The sequence below is a fragment of the Tachypleus tridentatus genome, chromosome 11 (assembly GCF_004210375.1).
Source record: "Tachypleus tridentatus isolate NWPU-2018 chromosome 11, ASM421037v1, whole genome shotgun sequence".
In the NCBI taxonomy this organism is placed as follows: Eukaryota; Metazoa; Arthropoda; class Merostomata; order Xiphosura; family Limulidae; genus Tachypleus; species Tachypleus tridentatus.
The window spans coordinates 31,147,134-31,165,161 of NC_134835.1; the positions used below are offsets into that span (position 1 = coordinate 31,147,134).

The 18,028-nt window shown below is 35.5% G+C and overlaps 1 protein-coding gene across 16 annotated transcripts in view; it reads right to left on the reverse strand.

Annotated features, from left to right (window-relative positions):
- LOC143231868 (uncharacterized) overlaps positions 1–18,028 on the reverse strand; it is a 138,693-nt gene that overhangs the window by 49,683 nt on the left and 70,982 nt on the right. For 9 of the 16 annotated variants that reach the window (XM_076466619.1, XM_076466612.1, XM_076466611.1 and 6 more), the window contains 2 exons: positions 14,937–15,238; positions 2,393–2,560 (listed from right to left, as the gene is read on the reverse strand). In XM_076466619.1, coding sequence (XP_076322734.1) covers positions 2,393–2,560; positions 14,937–15,238 — 470 coding nt within the window. The remainder of the gene's footprint in view (positions 1–2,392; positions 2,561–14,936; positions 15,239–18,028) is intronic. The other 7 variants (XM_076466626.1, XM_076466625.1, XM_076466616.1 and 4 more) reach the window with 1 other exon arrangement.

Genomic DNA, 18,028 nt, shown 5'->3' on the forward strand with positions numbered 1-18,028 from the left:
TTACTGCACGATTATAGCGGCCGTTAAACGGATCTTTCTTTGCTTTACTTTTAAAAGTGAAGATTTTTGCGTTTTTTTTCTCACACTTTGATGAAATTATGTAAGTGCCATGCCTACATTATTTCCTATTAAGGAAGTAACAAACTGAACTAGATACATATACGTGAACCACCAATGAATTCGGTACAAGATAAAATGATACCAGAATAACTGTATAGTTACAGTAGTAGAAACTCTTCGGTATATAAACGTTACTTCTAGAAACAAGACACTGAAAAATAAGCCAAGAAATAAAATACAAGTTTGTTTGTTTTGAATTTCGCGCAAAGCCACACGAGGGCTACCTGTGCTTACCGTTCCTAATTTAGTAGTGTAAGACTAGAGGGAAGGCAGCTAGTCATCACCACCTACCGACAAACTCTTGGGCTACTCTTTTACCAACGAATGGTGGTATTGACCGTCACATTATAACGCCCTCGCGACTGAAAGGGTGAGCATGTTTGGTGCGACCGGGATTCGAACCCGCGGACCTCAGATAACGAGACGAGTGCCTTAACCACTTGGCCATGCCGGGCCTACATTTGTTAGAATATTACCATTGGTACAAATAATTAAACACGCGTCACATACAAACACACACGTATGTGTGTATATAACTACAGAAATCACACTACATAGATTAGTTACCAACACCATGCCCAACTGAAAACCATAAATCTTCACCAACAATCATGTAACTGTGATGACGAATGACTGATATTCTCTATTAATATCAACAGATTTCTAGTGTTGTATCTAAAGGACTGGTAGTTAAGCAAGTTTCTCTGCGAATTCGAGGACCCTTGGTTCCCGTCCCGTTTACTCTGGGCACGTAAAACTAGTGCAACATCGATGACCAAACATCACTATTCGATTAGAGTAGTCCAAGAATTGACGGTGGATACTTTTGAATAACTGCTACCCCCCACCCCGTCTTGCACTACAGACGGTAATCCTTTTAGAGCTTTGCTCAAATTGCAGAAATATCAAACACAGATTCTGAAGTTGAAGCATAGCTCTCCACAATACAGAACCTCTCACCAGGTTTATATAGATTACTCAATTTAAAAATGATTTTATTTTGAAATGAGATTACACACTACTGGAGTCAGAAAATTACACTGAAATTTGATACTTTGTTTTCTTACAGGATTACAATGCAAGAAAGCGCGACCTTTGTGTCATTTTACTTCACTGAGACAAAGTACAGTGAACACTTCACAAGAAAATTATAAGTTGATTTTAACAATTATATACAAAGTAATCTGTATTGTTTTTTCAGGGTTATTATTATTAATTTAAAAAAAAATCGTTGATAGCGTTGCTGAGACGATGAACAGGTAAAACCAAAAGTGACGAAAATATTACTTCATTCTGTCGTTTTAATGTACATACAACTTTTCATAATTAAAATTATTCTGAGAGATAAACACACGAGAAAGCAGACAGAAAAACACAAGGGCAGATAAGTAGGCAGGTACATTGGGAAATAATGAAACTGACAAAACAGACATATTTCAGGTTCTCAAGCAAAACCATGTTTAGGTTACGTAGTGTACGTGAACACTCTGTATCTATGCAACCACACACACACACACACGTACTTCAAGGTAACAGTATCCTCACGTAGTCCAAAAGATTAACACAAGGTGGTGCTTTCTGGAATTACTTGGATACGTCCTCACCACTGATACAATTGAATATAACCTCTTACGTGGTTACGGACCAGACAGAGAAGTGTGTGTGTGTGTGTGTGTGTGTGTGTGTGTCCCTCCTGCTGAGCCAACCGAGGGGAATCGAATCCTTGATTTTAGCGTTGTAAATCTGTACACTTACCATCTTTCTTTATAGTGATTTCAAACGGCTCTACGTGGATTTCAAAATAACTTTAAATAAAATTGTAAAGCCAACTTCACGCGCTGTTCTTTTCTTACTTGCGTTCTGAAATTTACTATTCATGCAAATACAGGATATAAATTCATGTCATATACAGTGAAATTCGGCGTTCATCACACGAAAGAAAGAAAAAAGGTGAAACTCGGATAAAGCTAAGTAGAGTAGGTGAACAAGCAGGGCGTACTGTTTGTTTGTTTTCAGAAATTATCACAATATATCGACTTACTTTATACCCTGACCTTGGGTAGACATCGTATATAACATACTCAATATTTTTGCATTATTTACATGGACACGTGAAAACTCTTAATTTTTATTCAAAGAAATACGTCAAACTTTATTACTATAACTTACCTTTAGGAGACAGTCGACTGTGTTTAGAACCTAACCTTACAGCGAACAGAGGGGGAAGGACAACCCTGTTCCCCCAGTCCTTACTAAAGACAACAGTGCCTACCTCTAAATCTTTACTTATCTTCTTCTTGTTATTTTGAGGTTTAGGTTCAAAGGGTGGTAGCGTCTTGACCAGCCACTCTGCTGCCTCTGCTAACCGCTGGACCTGACTTTCAACAAGAACCGGTGTAAGGTTTATGGGGGAACCCGGCTGGCCGTAATCTCCTCCGCCCTTGGAACAACAAACAAAACAACAACTTACTCTTATGATCTGGATCTAGGGTTCACTAACTGATTTGTAGGAGGCGCTGCATTCTTGAGAGTTATGCTGCGTCTCTAGTTCGGATGTAAAACTTTCAAAGAATTCGAGGTGAGGGGCTTCCTTACGTATACTTATGGTTGTTAACCTCTATCAAGCTATACGCTAGCTATTGCATATATATATATTTGTGAGATCAGCTGAATTTGTGCATTCGCAAAGAAAATTAATGCATAAATTAACAGGGAAAACAAGATAGCAAACAATAAAAAAATATCTTATTTTATTGTATTTCAAGTCACCCAAAACAATAGTACATCAAGAAATGAGTTAGTGATTGTAAAAATTAAAAAAACATACATTCGAAATAAACGTAAAACAACTAGGAACTATAAAAAAAGGTAAAAATCATCTTAACTGAAAATAAAATAACACGAAGGGTCATAGAACGAGTTTATCTTGTATTAGAGCAAACCTAGTTAGCTACCTCTCAAAGTCATAGAACGAAACTGTTTTATAAAAAGACATGCCAACTGAAACGGTTAATACCTTCACGAAACAAATAACAGCACTTAGGGGTTGAGCTTTAAAGTTTCATGGTCTGGTTGAACAAGTTTGTTTTTTGTTTTACTTTAAATACGGCAAGCCAAATTAGACAGTTAATATAAACTGTCACCCTCCATAAAAGGTCAAAACGAGTTTATTTTTTGTGATAGCTCAAGCTTAGCGAGTTATCAAGCATCTTGTTATATATACAAAATAATCATTGTAATGTATGCGTACACTGTTAAAAACTATGAAAAATACGTGATTTCGAACATTTCATAACGACCAACCTGTAAGATCTGCTTAAAGTAACAACGGTTCAACTAATCACATCACAAGTTTATTGAACTTTCTAAAAAAAACGGCGGTCTTGTGACAAACGACATTTATTGTACGTTCAGACAAGGCCGTGGGTATTAAACTCTTAACACTACTGATAGCAAAAAATGTTGATTTACAGGATGGAATAATCCATTCAGAGTACAGGAACACTGATATTTTCATAAAGTTATACAACAATAGGTATTGCTATAGTCACATTTCAAGTTAACTTGTGAATATAAGTATTGCTATAGCAACATCTCAAGTTAACTTGTGAATATAAGTATTGCTATAGCAACATCTCAAGTTAACTTGTGAATATAAGTATTGCTATAGCAACATCTCAAGTTAACTTGTGAATATAAGTATTGCTATAGCAACATCTCAAGTTAACTTGTGAATATAAGTATTGCTATAGCAACATCTCAAGTTAACTTGTGAATATAAGTATTGCTATAGCAACATCTCAAGTTAACTTGTGAATATAAGTATTGCTATAGCAACATTTCAAGTTAACTTTTGAATACAAGTATTGCTATAGCAACATTTCAAGTTAACTTGTGAATACAAGTATTGCTATAGCAACATTTCAAGTTAACTTGTGAATACAAGTATTGCTATAGCAACATTTCAAGTTAACTTGTGAATACAAGTATTGCTATAGCAACATTTCAAGTTAACTTGTGAATACAAGTATTGCTATAGCAACATTTCAAGTTAACTTGTGAATACAAGTATTGCTATAGCAACATTTCAAGTTAACTTGTGAATATAAGTATTGCTATAGCAACATTTCAAGTTAACTTGTGAATATAAGTATTGCTATAGCAACATCTCAAGTTAACTTGTGAATATAAGTATTGCATTCTGGAAATAATACACAGTGCGCGAAATATATTGAGAATAATTTCGGGAAAAATAAAATTAGCCTTTCAATCCAGAAACTGGAATTCTCCCGATTTTAAAGAATCTCATATCACAGCCATTATTTTAACATAATCTGAAGACGAACAAATACTGAAAAACGTTTCAAGCTTGACCAACCAGCATCAGCAAATGTTTACAATCTAAAGTTTGACAAACCAGCACCCGCGGGAAGTTTACAATCCAGAGTTTGACCAACCAGCACCCGTGGGAAGTTCACAATCTAGAGTTTGACCAACCAGCACCCGCGGGAAGCTTACAATCTAAAGTTTGACCAACGAACACCTGCGGAAGATTAGTCTCAAAATAGGTAATGGATACTATAGCTTGACTCACTGGTCAATCCATTGCTAATTAGCACACACTATATGGTTGAGACTACACTGTTAGGTGTGTATCAACACATCTAACAAATTGTTCTTCGTTCGTCCGAAGGTAAAGTGAGAGATGAAAGACTCTGGTTTAGGATCAATCCAAGAATTAAGGAAAAGCATATTCTCTGACAGCCAAGGTCTATGATTCGCGCTACAAGTTATTACCGTGAACACGACCTTTATCTGTTGTTTTTTTTCTGTATAAGCTACAACCCTATATAACTGTCATCAATTCTATCGAACTTTCTCCAACACTTCGAATGCAAGTTCGCATTTATATGTATAATTTGGCTTTACAATAAATACACAATACCGATAAATATATTACGCACAATGCCATGATGCAATTCACACACCTAAATCAATTTAGGTTACTACAAGTTGACTTCCAAAGAACCTGAAAACACCACACATATTGGCTAGATATCACAAAACTCTGCACGATCTCTATTGCCACAGCGAAATTTATTACATTTGAGACCAGTTACACATTTCAGACGCAAACAATTAATATTAATTAACACGAATAACTGCAAAGTCATACTTAAAAACTGTTATTTATACAATTCGTAATAAGGGCTGATAGACGAACTAAAATCTTGTAATTGTTGTACGAGCAACTGTATAAACACACAATTATTGCTATCGAAAAGAACAAAGATTTAACAATATTTATAATATTAACATAGTAGCATGTACATATATATTTAGATATGTTGCTTCCATTTCTACATTTACTGAATTTAAAACTTTTGAATAATTTAACGAACTTATTCCGCACGGTTTGTTTGTTTATTTTTGAATTTTTTTGCAAAGCTACGCAAGGGCTATCTGCGCTAGCCGTCTCTATTTTAGCAGTGTAAAACTAGAGGGAATGCAGCTAGTCATCACCACCCACCGTCAACTCTTGGGTTACGCTTTTACCAACGAATAGTGGGATTGACAGTCACATTATAATGTCCCCACGGCTGAAAGGGCGAGCATGTTTGGTGTGATGAAGAATCTAAGACCCTCAGGACTGCAAGTCCTGTAAACACAAGTCCTTCAGGTTGCCCGGGATGCATCCCAACTTGTTAAAACCAAAACAATTTGTGGTTTTATGTTACCCTTAGAAACATTCCGATAGGCCTATACGATAAAGTGTTTAATACTGATGAAGCCGGAATTACTTACGTCTTGACAGATCAATTAGAATGTGTTTCTTCAAGGATTTTGTAACATTGGTAATCATTAGGTTATAATTAGTTCCTTATGCAGCACCTAGAATTACTGTTAAGCCTTGTACAGGTTTCATCTTATTAGAAACAAAAATTACCTATTCTACCTTCACTTTTCTGTTTGGAAGAATAAAACAATGGTCGTTTCGTACGTATACTAACGTTATTATGAAACTATACCATGTCATCCAATAACAAAAGTTGGCTATTATTTACAGAAGTAGCATACAAATAATATAGTTTATTTTTAAGATACTGTTTCCTTCCTTTTCTTATTAATGGAGTTTAGAACTACAGCAATTGTAGGTTTGTTTGTTTGTTTGTTTGTTTGCTTGTTTCAATTTAGCGCAAAGCTACCCGAGGGCTATCTGCGCTAGCCGTCCCTAATTTTGCAGTGTAAGACTAGAAGGAAGGCAGCTAGTCAACATGACCCACTGCCAGCTCTTGGGCTACTCGTTTATCACCGAATAATGGTATTGACCGTAATATTATAACACTCACACGGCTGAAAGGGGGAAAATGTTTCGTCTAACAAGGATTCAAACCAGTGACTCTTGGATTACGAGTCGAATGCCTTTACCACCTGGCCATGTCTGTAGATTTGATGCATTTGAAACATCACTGAAGGTTTATGTAAAGACATTCGGAGCTGTCGCAGTTTCATACATCATCCGTTTTGTTACTCTCGTTCCAAGAGCAGATGTAGTGTTCACATCTCTAAAATAATTAATATCCCATTTTCAAAACAGTTGTGGTTTATACACAATATACACAGTTAGCATTTCTTTTTGATTACTAGGTCAAAATGTAATACAGTATAAACGAATTACTAACATAACGATTATAAGTGTGCGTGATATGACCTACGACATTCTTGGTTATAAGTTAATGGATAACGAATATGAACGGTTATGGACAATTTTTTTTTTAAATATTAGAATCTCATTCAGTGAATCTCACTGTTGGCTTTTGTAGGAAATTTAATAACTGCTCTTCAGTTTGTTTCTTTGTAATTAACTACAAAGCTACACAACAGACTACCTGTGCTCTGCCCACTACGGGTATCGAAACCCGGTTTGCAGTGTTGTAAGTCCACAGATATACCGCTGTGGCACTGGGGGGAAATAGGCTTGTTACATAGTGCTTATTTAATTCCTTATACAGACTTGATGTAGTTTACAGTATCAACACTTTTGTATTTATTAAATAATAATAATAATAATTAATAGTCTGTCTATATTTGTCCTAAACACGAGCGCACACTTCATTTCGGTATACAGCTTGAACATTAACATATTAAAAATCTATCAAAGTTTTTAAAAAGCTCTTACATTAGGTCGTAAAATAAAATAAGTTATTATTATTTATTAATAGTGTTAAGTACGGTAAAGCTTTGCCCTAAATAAGATAAAGCAAAAAACAAAACAAATGAAAAAGTAAACATGTTACAGTGCCAATTTATCTCTTCATCGAATACAGGCCGTACTTAATAAAGGCTTAACTAATGTTAGGCCTAAGACAAGTAAATAAACTTGTAGATTTCAGTGTCTGCGATTAGAATTATTTTTGTATTATTCTATAAATCCTGTATTTACGAAGCGATGTTAAAGATACTATTTTGACCATGAATATCTTATAGGTACCTGTTAATAAATACATTCAGCAGGGTAAGCACAGAGCAGTTTATATTAATGTACGTGTTTATTTATGGATATAGATGTTTCTTCCTCTGAACGAAAAGAAATTACTATAAATAAAAATACTATATAAAATGAGTTGTAATAACATATTCGAGACTTTCCTTCTTCTACGAACGTTTCTCTTGTGTTTAAATAGAAACGGCGAAACATTAGCGTATGAAAATAATCCCACTTCTAAAACACACACACACACACAATCTTAGTGGAACCTATCATTCCAGTAACGTTTTCAATCCGCCATGAAATTTTCCTGTTTTTGTTTGGTATTTTCGATTTATATGAACTATATAACAACAAATATCAAAACCTATTTATTGTCTCCGTTTCAAAATTTAGTACAGACTACAAACCATTAAAATGATATTAATATATTCGGTCTAACATATTTAGCCGTGGGCCCTTATGCATTTCTCCGAGCACACACAAACTAGACAAGACCACTGCTACATAACATGTAATCGGGCTATCTGCTGAGCCCACTGAGGGGAATCCAACTCCTGATTTTAGCGTTGTAACTCCGTAGACTTAACGCTGTACTAGCGGGGGACAATTTCTGAGGTATCAGTTAGAATGTGTTTAGGTGTCTCGTTTTTGTTTTATTGTCTGTGTCTGGGTAAATTCCGACGTTCGATTTCAATGAAAAACAGACGACCTCTGCTGGCAAATCATATTTTTACCTTCAATTGATTCTTCGCCAAATAACAACACTGTATTGTATCTAGTATCTATGTATCTGGTCCAACTAAGCTTATGGCTTACGTCTAACCCAACCGTTTGCTTTTCGCAAACTCAATATTAAATGCACGCAAACTGAATAATATATTTGTGGCATGATGAAAGAAACAGAATGATACACTCAACTAACCTACAAAGTACAATGGAAAATATTTGAGTGTTTGATGTTAACTACCCATCAAATGATAAAAAAGTTACTTCAATTAGTCGGTGTAGCGTTAACTTATTAACATGGAGAACATTTTATTAGCTACACACACACATAAAAGAATGAAACAATGAAGATGAACATTTAAAAATGAGACATTTAAGCTCAACCACGAAACTGAGCTTCTTTCAATCAGGTATAATTCACTGAACTTTGTGACGTCACGGGTGTCGGTTTTTAATTGCAGCTCAGATACGTCACATACAACGTCACAAGTGTCTCTTTTGTCATAACTTTGAGTCATAACCCAGTTATTATGCACCATATGAAACTTCACAAGTGTTTGTTTTGTCACAGTTTTGAATCATAACCCAGTTATAATACACCATATGCAACGTCACAAGTGCATGTTTATATTGTCACAGGGTTTGAGTCACAGCCCAGTTATGCGACGTCCACAAGTCTCCGTTTTTTCGTGAAGTTTGTGTCGTACCCTAGTTGTGCACCATTTGATATAAAAACGGGCATTGCTAGTTAAGGAGCTATTACGACGCCGTTTGTTTTAAAACAACCATTTGCTGTAATGTAAACGCTGGTATTCATCACTGACACAGTCAAAGCTGTTAATACAAGTTAAAAATGGTTTAAACTTCAAGGAGAAATCAGCAAAAATAATACAGTAAAACATTTAAAATCGTGAAACTGAAACAGTACGAGACGGATAATTTAAGAACTCTGATTAAAATGTTTTGTTGTCATAATAAAATACAAAGAGTCAAGTGAATTTTGGCAAACGTGCAAGTGAAACAAACTAAATCTGTCATGCGTCACGCTTTCCACTCGACGTAACAATCTATGGTGAGAGACGAAGACAATGGTTGTTTCATCATCCAATAAGAAAACCGAATGTTATACCTTGCAAAAGTATGTAAACTTTACACAATAATGTCAAATTACCTTCATTAACTGGAGAGTTTTATCACACCGTTTTGAAACAGGATTTAGAGAACGAACAATAACAGACAGACAAACACGCAGACAGAAATGTCCACAGCTGACGAACCAGTCACAAAACGCTAAAAAAACAAACTGGGATAAATTCATTTGCACTAAACATCGTGCATTTCTTTGGCTATGATAAAACGACATATTAATTAACTGCCAACGTAAATAAAATAAGCAAAATTATTGCCTACACAAAAATAAATATGAAACAAGTGTACAGTCTGCAACCGGACCTAATCCGATTTCATAAGAAACGACTGTGACCAGAATAGCTAAACAGATGAAAATTATATTTAAAATATACACGAAACTATTTCCTATTGTTCAAATGCACGCACAAAGCATTCCTAACTCATGTGTGTTAACTAAATGCAACATTTATCTTTTATTAAGTTTTAAGCGCAAAAGTTGACTAACTCGATACAAGGAATAACGTTACCAACACGAGTTAAATTTAGTCCTAACTGCTTTTGCACACGACTGAATCAACCTTATGCATACGAAACATAAAATGCTATACTTTTTCAACCCCATTATCCTGGTATCACCGATGCCACTTGCACAGTTTTCTAAGATATTTATGAAGGGGTGATAACAGCACAAATGGGTGCAAAAAACTGGGCGGTGAAGAAAGAAGGTGGAGTCAAGTGTTATTATATACAAAAGAAATAAGCTATTTGGCTTTTAAGAAGTAGATTATCAAAAAAAACCTAAATTACCTCAGTCTTCTTACACAGCTTCGTGGTGGTAGTCCAAACTATTACTAAACCCACGCCCTAGGTTTTACCCGATTGGAGAAGCATTTTTCAGTTCCAGTCATATAGCATAACTACCTCCCACCCCATAAAACATTTTCATATCAGTGGGAGTTATTATGTATGGAGAATTTAAAATTTTAAAAGCCTACATCTTTTTATTTCAGATGAGGACTACTGAGGAAAGAGTTCTTCAATGGGGGGGGGATCTGACCCATCACCCCAGCAGACACATCATTGCATGTGCAGTCAGTTATTTAAGCACAGACACGTTGATAACAATATGGCCAAGAGTTCAATCATAAGTGTTCGACTGTACAACAGTGTTTTTGACCCACATGTTTTGCAGTGTGATAGCCCAATTTTTTTGTTTTAATTCTGCACTAATCTCGTCGCCACCAAAAATATTAACATCTTGAAAGAGGATACAAGATGGATTTCATTACAGACCCTTTCTTTGATGGATGAGGTACCATGGGTAGTTCTCATTTTTCGATTAAATATAATTAGTTTTCCTCCGAGTTAATTAAACCTCAATGAAATCATACGACATTTACAGCAGAGACGTGTAATACGTCGCATTTATTGGCCCAGCCACATATACTCGCATGCATTTCACAGCCAGTAATTATTATGGAGAAATATACGCGCCACGCCCACTCACAAAAATAGATAATGTACTGTTACGAACGATATCAGTATAGGAAGTAGGAAAAAAAATGCGTGCTTTACTTCAACACTCAAGTAAATAGAGCTAAGATAAAATTCAATTCTACAGTTTCTTTACGTAACCTTTTTAACGAAATATATAAACAACCTTTCTTCGAGAGACCGACATCAACAAGTGTTGCTAGGCCGTCAGTTGAGTAGTTTTACATTACATTTTGTATCGATCTGCGATTGCTCAAAACCTTATAACGTAACCGTTGTTTGTTTTATAAACCAAATTTTAAAAACACGAAATCGAAGTTTTAATGAGCTCTCAACAGACAGTAATCAGAAATCGTAAACTCAGTAAGTTACGTTTGTAACATATTGAAAGGTAAAACTACTACAACTTCGAAACACAAAAATGTTCATTCAAACCGGACGTTTCGGGATGTTACACTTAACCATTCGGTTCGATTTTAAACCGGTTCAAATAAACTACAGCATAACCTGGAAAAGTTGTTTACGTCTATTAAAAGTACAGTATTTTTCAAGCAATAAACAGAAGTTATCTTGACTACTGGAAGAACGAATATCTACTCAGTTTACTTGCCATATAATACTCTAAACGATAATATGTAACTATTTTTTGCACTGTTATTAGCTGCACTAGAAATAAAAACTGACTCGACTTCAGATTGCGCAGGTGTTTATTTAAATACGATTAAAAAACAACAACTTGGATGGTAAAGTCTGTGATACTGTGAATCCTTGAAGAAGTGTGCCAAAACGTCCATCGATGTCATGTCTTGTTACCTGCACGATCACCTACGAGTGTAATTATTAAAAACAGTTATTGGTGTATACGTTTTAATTAATAAATACTAATTACTAACAAGTTTTCTATCATACCGTTCAGCGACTATCTGTTGCCGCCATATTGATAGTCTGTGAACGCTTAGTGTGTAACACGGCCACACGTGAAAGACTCCAGGAGACATATGGCAGTGTAATTCACAATAAATATAGAAGGTAAAGTCCCATTTCTAGAAGTGACGGTTACCAACACAATTCATATACCATTAGAGTTTTCAAGGATGCCCACAGATACCGACCATAAATCAAACCATAACCAACGGTTTAAAGACAGGAATTATAGACTTTCTAGTTTTAACAATGGACAGGATTTGTGGCAGGTACACGTCAAGACTATAAATATATAAGCATCTTCATTTCGAATGGCCAGACAGGAAAACAGTGGCATAAAAGCTTTTTAAACCTACTTACGTAATCAACTATCAAATGTCAAAAAGGAATTACTGGTGTTCGAAAGGTCAAAGCTACTACCAGTGACATACAAGAGTGGGTTGAAACCGATAAGTCAGAATGGAACAGACAATAATTTTAATATAAACATTTACATGGATAAACAGGAACTACAGGTTTTATAGAAACTGTAATGAAGGCGATTTAATTAGCATGTATTTAAAAAGACTGTAGGTGTTGTTGAAATAGATTACTGGTTTTATAGAACAAAGATGAAGTGAAATAACATTTTAAATAATGGAGTATGAATTATAAGGTTTCACTCAACAAGGTTGGAAGTAATTCATCTTTAGTTTCAGAATGTCGACCAGTGACTATTAGAATACACTGCTGGCTCCATCAAGCAGTGTTGAAGTAAATTACATAATTGTGATACCAAGCGGGAAATAGTTTAATTATTAACGTGCCAAACTGAGAAGCTGGGGGTCCTTGTTTGAGTCCCATGTTCCGCAAGATCACGCTCCGCACCTTGAGGGCCATGGATGTGTAATATGAATGATGGTTAAATCCTGCTACTTGAATGGAGTAGCCCATAAGTTGAATGTTGCTTGCGCATTCCTCAGTTATCAAGTAAAAATAGTAAATAACTGGTGGTAAAAAATTTATTAAATAACAGTGTAAATTTTTGCTCTAATTCTGATTTATTAAACGGAACTGATAATAATTACAATTCTCATACTAACTTTAGTCCGCGTGGTAACAATCGTTGTTCGTGCAATACATAATGTCCACCATTGCTTTTTCTGGCCTGTCGCAACAGGCCTGATGAGTCATGGTAATAGAAAGGCTCGTCAACACTGGATACAGAGTAGTTGATTAAATATCATTTTGTCTCAATCACGAGTTCTGAGAATTCTCTCTCTAATAAATCGGTTCCCAAACTGTGGGGTTGCGATCCAATGATGGACCCCTCGGGGTACGTTGTAGTCAAAACAAATACATATTTATTTTAATGTTTGCATCAAATAACGATCCTAAAGTTCTGAACAAACAAGACAAGAGACAAATCATAATTGTAACTTCACTGGAATATATAAGAGTAATTCCCCCAACAATTCCACAAAATCCTCCTGGTTTGTTAAACTGGTAGTGATTGGGGAAATTTGTGAATCCCAGTACGTCTACAATTAGTTTCAAATTGGGGACGGTTAGCATATACAGCCCCTTTGTATTCGTATATGCGGACATTCAAAACAAATATCTGAGCTCTCGAAGGAATACCACAGAATACGTTATTATTGAAGATCACTTAATCTGTGACCTACAAGTTGAAACAGAATGCTTGGGCCACTAATTATTACATAGTTTAAGCTTCACGATAGCAACACTGCATCAGAGCATTTGATGCTGCATAGTAAAGGGCAGTTGGAAAACAAAAAGAAAAATAACAAATAAAAATATTTAAGTCTGGAAATTAATAATTATGAAAGAAAAACACGAGTGGCATAATAATGTAATACACGAGAGATGCCGCTTTCAAAATGGCGTCTGCCACAAACACTCTCTATTTCCACAATCAACGATTTCGCGATTTACACAAAATCCATCTAAATATCCTCTTATTGACACCGAAGAGTTTTAATTATTTTTCAAAGTTACAACAATGTAGTTAAGGTGTTACAACTTACCGTATTTTCCGCCTAATAAGCCGAATTTCTGGTCCTAAATTTTGGACCTGATTTTTGGGGGTCGACTTATTGGCCGATCACTCCTTTCGGAAATTTCTTCTTCTTAGGAAATGTTTTTGTTTTGAAAATTACCATAGGCGGTAATTTTGTCCCATCAGCAAAGCACGTTAAGACTACAGTGAAACGTTGTTTCTGGAATTTCATTGGTTACCTAATTACAGTGAGTGGAGCCAATAACGAATGACATTGATTCCATCTCTGTCTCAATACGACACGCTCTGCTTTACTACAGAACGCCAATGATCACACACAACATGCATGCTGACGCTGAAACGAGACTAAGAAATCATTTTGAAGAAACTTGTCACTTCTTAAAAATGGCTTCGGCTTATTGGGCGGTAATAAGCAAAAACCCTCATTTTCAGAGCTGAAAATTGGCCTCGGCTTATTCGGCGATTCGACTTATTAACCGGAAAATACGGTAACTACAGGCAGATAACTTTTTTCCAGTGCCTACGCTTAAAAATTAGTTCAATTAACTAGAATTACCGATGATGATACGGTTTTTGCATCATATTTTTCTACACCGTATGTGAACAAATTATTGGTGGGTTCCATCACTAGTTTGGTTTCTTAAAACGCGAGACTCGAACACAAAAACACTATCAATATTACAACCAATCGCACCAATTATCACTAGAGGTCCATTCCTAACAAGATATGAGCAATCTCATCCATTTATTTATCAGTTCTTTACGCCGAGACATAAACATCGAATTACCCAATATAACTAGGAACGAATGTCACACAAAGTAGTCGGTAATTTAATTAATGTTTAAAAAATTCCCAAATCGTAAAAGTCTGGCAGTGATGTCAGGTCATGTCAGGTCGTTTAAAGTGTTGTTTTTTTAAATAAATAAATCATCCTTATCAAATATTCCCTGAACTAAAACAGTCTAAACATTGGTCAAAGTTAAAAATGATAGAAAAATGCATAACATCACATAAGAAAATGTACCTACCTGTTGAAAATATGACTGGTTCAAATGTTGTTGCGTCTGATGTTTGGGATGTTGTTGCTGTAATTGGCATGGAGAGGTTGCGTCCTTTCTTCCAGGGGAAGGGGAGGACTGGCTGCTGGAGGGGAGCATGGGGACTGGTGGGCTGGGACGAAGTGGCATTCCTGTGGGTTGTAGGAGAGCGTTAACACCACTGATACCACCGCCTCCCGGTCCTGGTCCCGGCCGACTCACCGAAGGCATGTTTAGAGGGTGGTTAGAAGCGTTTGGAAGAAAACTGGGAATCAGAGGTGCTTGAAACATGGCTGAAAAACAACAAATAAATAAAATGTTCATCAATGATTTAACTTGTAAACTGAATTCTGATAGCCTAAGCCACGAATATCAAAACAAACTATAAATGTAGGAGTACAGAAAACATTCACGTGCTTTTAGTTATGTGCTTCTATATTACAATGTTTTTCCATCAATATATAAACAACTGCAGCGCTCTCTGCATTATTTATTTTGAAAACATTTGTAAAAATTATAATTTGAGGTTTACAAAAGTGTTCTTTGTTAGTTTTATACGTCAGTATCTTACATTTATCTTGCACAATCTTATTTAAAACAACAGCTAAAAACGTGTTTGACACAGTGAATCAGAAGGTTTCCTAGTTTATCCCAAAATGATTTTTACTTGCTTGAAAATAGTTAAAATATATTTGTGTTTATAAATATAATTAAATCAATGTAATGTTATATCTTTATTGAAGGTTTCAAATCACTCACACCGTCACACCAAACGCCCTTTCAGCCGTGGGAGTGTTATAATGTTACGGTTCAAACAAACAAACCAATCACGAAATCGACGACAAATAAATAAAATATCTGAGTCTAAAGGGCCAATTTTAGGATTTTTAATCACGTGGTTAAATATACTTTAAGAAGATTTGTTTGTTTGATTTTGAATTTCGCGAAAAGATACACGACGGCCATCTGCGCTGCCCGTTCCTAATTTAGCAGTTTAAGACTAGAGGGAAGGCAGCTAGTCATCACCACCCACCGCCAATTCTTGGGTCACTTTTTTACTAACGAATAGTGTAATTGACCATCACATTATAACGCCCTCACGACTGAAAGAGAAACCATGTTTAATGCGACGGCATTAGAAACTGCGACCCTCAGATTACGAGTCGAGTGCCTTAACCACCTGGCCATTACTTCAAAAAAAAAAAAAAAAATCCTTTCTGTACCACTATTTATGTATGTTTAATAATCAGCCAATACCAGCAACAGGTATTTCAACTACTGTAATAAAAGTATTTCATTAAAAAAACGTACATTGCCAACAAATCGCATAAACAACGTTATCACTGTGCAAGTTAAACAGGACTTTTGTTTACGTCACCCAGATAATACTTATACCGTCTGGGTAATTCAACAATTCCGAGTGCGCGTGCAATTCTTTCTGTCGAGATTTTTTTGTTTTTCTTCTACAAGCCCCATGACTCATTCAAAAATTAGCTGGTATTTCAATGAGTTGTTTATCGACAATTTAATGCGACAATAGGGAAATATAGGTTAAAACAATTCTTTATGAAATAAGTTGCGTTTTACTGTCCCAGCTGAAGGACGTTTCGCAGTATCACGTACAGTGCTATTCTCAACTACACACTTATTAATATTTTTGTTTCTTTATTGTAAAAAAGCTGCTCTGCTGTCGTTCCACCTTTAGAACTACTGACCACAAAAACTGCAACAGGCCGGTAGCGCCATCTGTTTGTTTTTTAAACAAACAAAGAGTTGGATTGACTGAGACATAATAACGACCCCAAGACTGAAAGGGCGAACATGTTTGGCGTCGAGTAACCTGTACTGGCTCCAATTCTGTTCAAAAGAAAAGCCATCCTTAGAGGTAGAGAATTAGGAAAATCTCTGCAATTATTCTGTCTTTAACTTTCGGTAATTATGTTTCACTTTGATGAAAAGGTGTTTCACCTTTTAAGAAATTTTGACTAATTAAAAAGAACGTTTCTGAAGGTTAAAAAAACAACATAAGAATAATTCTGCAGTTGCACAGTTCTTAGTTGGAAAGGGAAAACCGGCTACAAAACTTAGTTTTTCTAGTTTTTAACTAGTTTCATCATGAAAATTAATTGATATATTGTGACACAATAAAATCATTTTTCGGTGTCGAAGGTTCTGAATTTGTATTTAAGAGAAACTGGACGAGTGATAATGGATTCAATCTTATTTATTTATCAAAGAGAAACATCTGAACTGAGAGAAGTATTGTCCATATAAAAATATACTTCACGTAGAATATATAGAATGTAACCATGTATTCTGTCACATGCTACGTCTATAAACCACCATGTATTCATATTCGATATATCGTGCACGGTATAAATTATCGTACAAAAAAAAAAAAAAAACAACAGACAATAGTTATTGTAAGAAACTTCAGAGTTGTAATTACTCAGATAAAATATACACTTATATGATTTCTATTTACAATCCTCATAATATATCATGGTTGTCAGTTTGTCCTATGAAAAACTCCAAGAATATGACAGAATTCCACATGTACATGCACACTAATGTTCTTTAATGTTAGAGGACATTGATAGCGTAATGAATCCAAATAAAAGTATACCTGTAATCAATACAGAAGATGCACTGTATATGCAAGTTCCACGTGTATAGCTCGTGTTCACAAAAGCTTTACTGTATATGGATTTGGGTTAATAATTCATAATGCTTCCAGATTAGGTCACGTCTGATGGTTGCCATATCACGCACAAATGTCAATGCTGTCTCGAATGCACAGTTAAGAATTTAGATGCATCATGGCAAATGCCAACACTTAAAAGACGTTGTGCGAACACAAAATGAGATACACGCATGTCAGCCGTGACTCCCTTTTAAAACTATATTGTTAGTTTGTACTGTCTAACATGAATCATGGTCTCCTTTAATACCCGAAACGATTACTAATTTGTGCAGCAAAGACAAACATTTTGGACAAACCACTGTTATTTTATCCATTTGTCTCTAATTGTGTACGAAAAGCACAGTAAGCCAGAATTCATGTGAAACTTCCAAAGACACAA